General features: G+C 38.1%; 1 protein-coding gene across 1 annotated transcript; it reads right to left on the bottom strand.

Moving 5' to 3' along the window:
* Positions 1-218: 218 nt before the first annotated feature.
* Positions 219-2,234, bottom strand: LOC121776422 (alpha carbonic anhydrase 1, chloroplastic-like; the record flags this gene model as incomplete). Its single annotated transcript, XM_042173628.1, has 7 exons — positions 219-341; positions 415-615; positions 713-815; positions 885-991; positions 1,056-1,143; positions 1,918-2,047; positions 2,141-2,234. Coding segments are annotated over 7 exons (846 nt in total), but the record flags the coding sequence as incomplete, so codon positions are not given.
* Between the last annotated feature and the right edge of the window lie 558 nt (positions 2,235-2,792).

Consider the following 2,792-nt stretch of genomic DNA (forward strand, 5'->3'; position numbering starts at 1 on the left):
CTGCCTTAAAACGGAATTTAGTCTATTAGGCTTTGCCCGTGACTAGCCCAATTAAAACAAATTCCATCCAATCATCAAGCACAAAGAATTCGTTTATTTTTGGGCCGCAGAGCATTAACGGTTATATCACAAGATACTAAATAAAGAAATACTACTAAAACTATTATTAGTAGGTAGCGACATGTTTGCTATAAGTAGATAAAAAAGTTGAAGATGTATTAATCCTGGTAAAGGTGGACGTGTCGTGCATTGAGTGGCTGACAAGGCCTGGCGTTGTTCTTGCATCTGATGTGGAGTGGAGCCTTGAGAGCTGCTACTTGCTGTTTAGATATACATCTCGGCTGCATGTAACATATAGAAATGATGATAAAGGTTTGATACATGAAAGAGTGAAGCTGAATGTGTGATTTTTACCTTAGCGATAACAAGATAGATGAGATGCTCGGTGCAAGGAGGAACACTCGAAGACCCTGTGTATTTGTAGTATTTCCTCAGACTTGTCCTTAATTCTGCCGGATGGAATACTCCTACTTGTATCGGCGCTGTCCCCTCGCTGCTTCTGCTTCTGCTTCTGCTTCTGTACTCACTCCCCAGTTCATACAGTTTCTTGTCTATCTGCACTTCATTCATTAATCACTCTACTACAGAGGGAGAGGGAGAGGGACGGAGGGAGTACTACTATATTGAGTTTCAACTTTCAAGTGTGACTGACCGTTTGAAGAACTTGATCAGGCCGTCCAAGCTGGAAAAGGGTGGCTACTACTAACACTTTGCCATCGTCGGATACGTGCACCATGTGAAGCTCTGCCGCAAACCTATACATGCATGTTACCAAAGGAAATTCATTGATCCTGTCACTCATCATATATATACTAGCTAGCTACCTGTTTCCATTGATTCTATGCTCAGATGGCGAATGCCAGTGCATTTGCTTCAGCCTATACTGCTTCTCATCTAGACTTATCTCTCCTGTATCATCAGGGTACTCAATCTGCATCACACAAATTAAGTTATACTAGCACTTTGATTTCGATCAAGCCAAGTTGAAATCTTACCGCAACGGTGAACTTATTATCGACCAAAGTGACATTCACGGCCCAGTAATTTCTTATGAGAGGCTTCCACTTGCTGCTTCGAACAGCTCTGGCAGAGACAGTGGCGGAGGGAGAAGGGACATTGGGGGTACGAGTGTACCCCCAAATTTTTCTCATCTTAGTGTATTATTGAGATGAAATTTCCAAATAGCATCGCTAGCCTATCGGTAGTTGAACCATATCTTACAACGCAGAGCCGAGTTCGACTCCTCCTCATCACATTTGTTTGCAGATTTAATCTTTTATTATTCTATTTAGATTTTAGGTCGTTTTTTTAAATGTAGGTCGATTCCTCCTCATCACACGTGTTTATGGATTTTTTTCTTTTATTATTCTATTTAGATTTTAGGTAGCTTTTAAATGTTATTTCTTTTTATTATTTTATTTTATATTTTAGATATTAGGTAGTTGCAATTTATTTTAGTTAACATTTTAATACTCGATTCCTCCTCATCACATGTGTTTGCAGATTTTATTTTATATTATTCTATTTAGATTTTAGGTAGTTTTTTTAATGTTATCTCTTTTTTATTATTCTATTTTATACAGATTTTAGGTAGCTTTTAAATGTTATTTTTCTTTTTTCTTTAAGTATATTTTAGATATTAGGTACTTGCAATTATTTTAGTTAACATTTTAATACATGGCGTTAATTCAAAATATTCAATTTTCCGTCCCTTTTTTAGATATTAGATAGTTTACAATATGATTATGTGACTTTAAACTTGAACATTATTTTTTTGGATATATTATTTTTAATATGGTATGGATTTATTTTATTATATAATTCGCACCCCCCGTTTAAAAAGTCTGGATCCGCCACTGGGCAGAGACGATGTTAATGGGCGACTGCAGTTTCCCAGTTGCGCAGAGGGAGAAGTTGGGATTCAAACTCGCCCACTTGTCCGGCCCCGTTGCTCCTGAGTACGTGAATTGCAGCGTTTCCTCTACCTCTGATCAATCCAAACATCAAATTTCCTATCTATAAACACGGATGTAAGTAAATATTAATATGGAGAGACAGACAATCATACTACTACTTGTACTTGTAGTCAAAGCATCTGAGCCCAGAATAATCAGCACACTAACTGTCAAAGTGAAGAAACCGAACCGAGCAGCCATGGAAATATCCAGAGATTTTGAAGTAGAAATGGTTTGTTATTGATGTACATATCATACATACTGCTGAATTATCACCTTTGAATAAAGATGTGTATGCGACAAACACAACTTGCATACGTAGGCCCACTTCCACTTTCTTAATCTTCTTCGCGCCCTCAACTTTTGTTAAGGGAATTCCCCTCAACGCAGCGATCGTCGACGAGGAGTCGACGACGAATCAAACGAACGGTGGACGTCTCAAGCTTTCCCTGAGATCAGCTCCAATTTGTAACTTGCGTGAAAAGAAAAGAACGAAACTAGGGTAAAAATATTATGTTATTTCTCAAATGTAATTCATAACATTCTCCCCTTTTATATCTAAGGACCCTAGACGATTCGACTCTCTTTTGCGATCCGGGAAAGAATCGACAAGAAAACCCGGAAAGGGGCTTATTGGGCCCGACTCTTAAAAATAATAAAAACCGTTCATAATGCTGAAAAGAAAGGAAATAAAGCAACAAAAAATAAATTTAACTATCTAGGAAACCATGCGCCTACTCCCGCTTCTTCTGCCGCTTCCCTACTTCGAAACGAAGT

Source organism: Salvia splendens, chromosome 1, assembly GCF_004379255.2.
Source record: "Salvia splendens isolate huo1 chromosome 1, SspV2, whole genome shotgun sequence".
NCBI classification, from domain to species: Eukaryota; Viridiplantae; Streptophyta; class Magnoliopsida; order Lamiales; family Lamiaceae; genus Salvia; species Salvia splendens.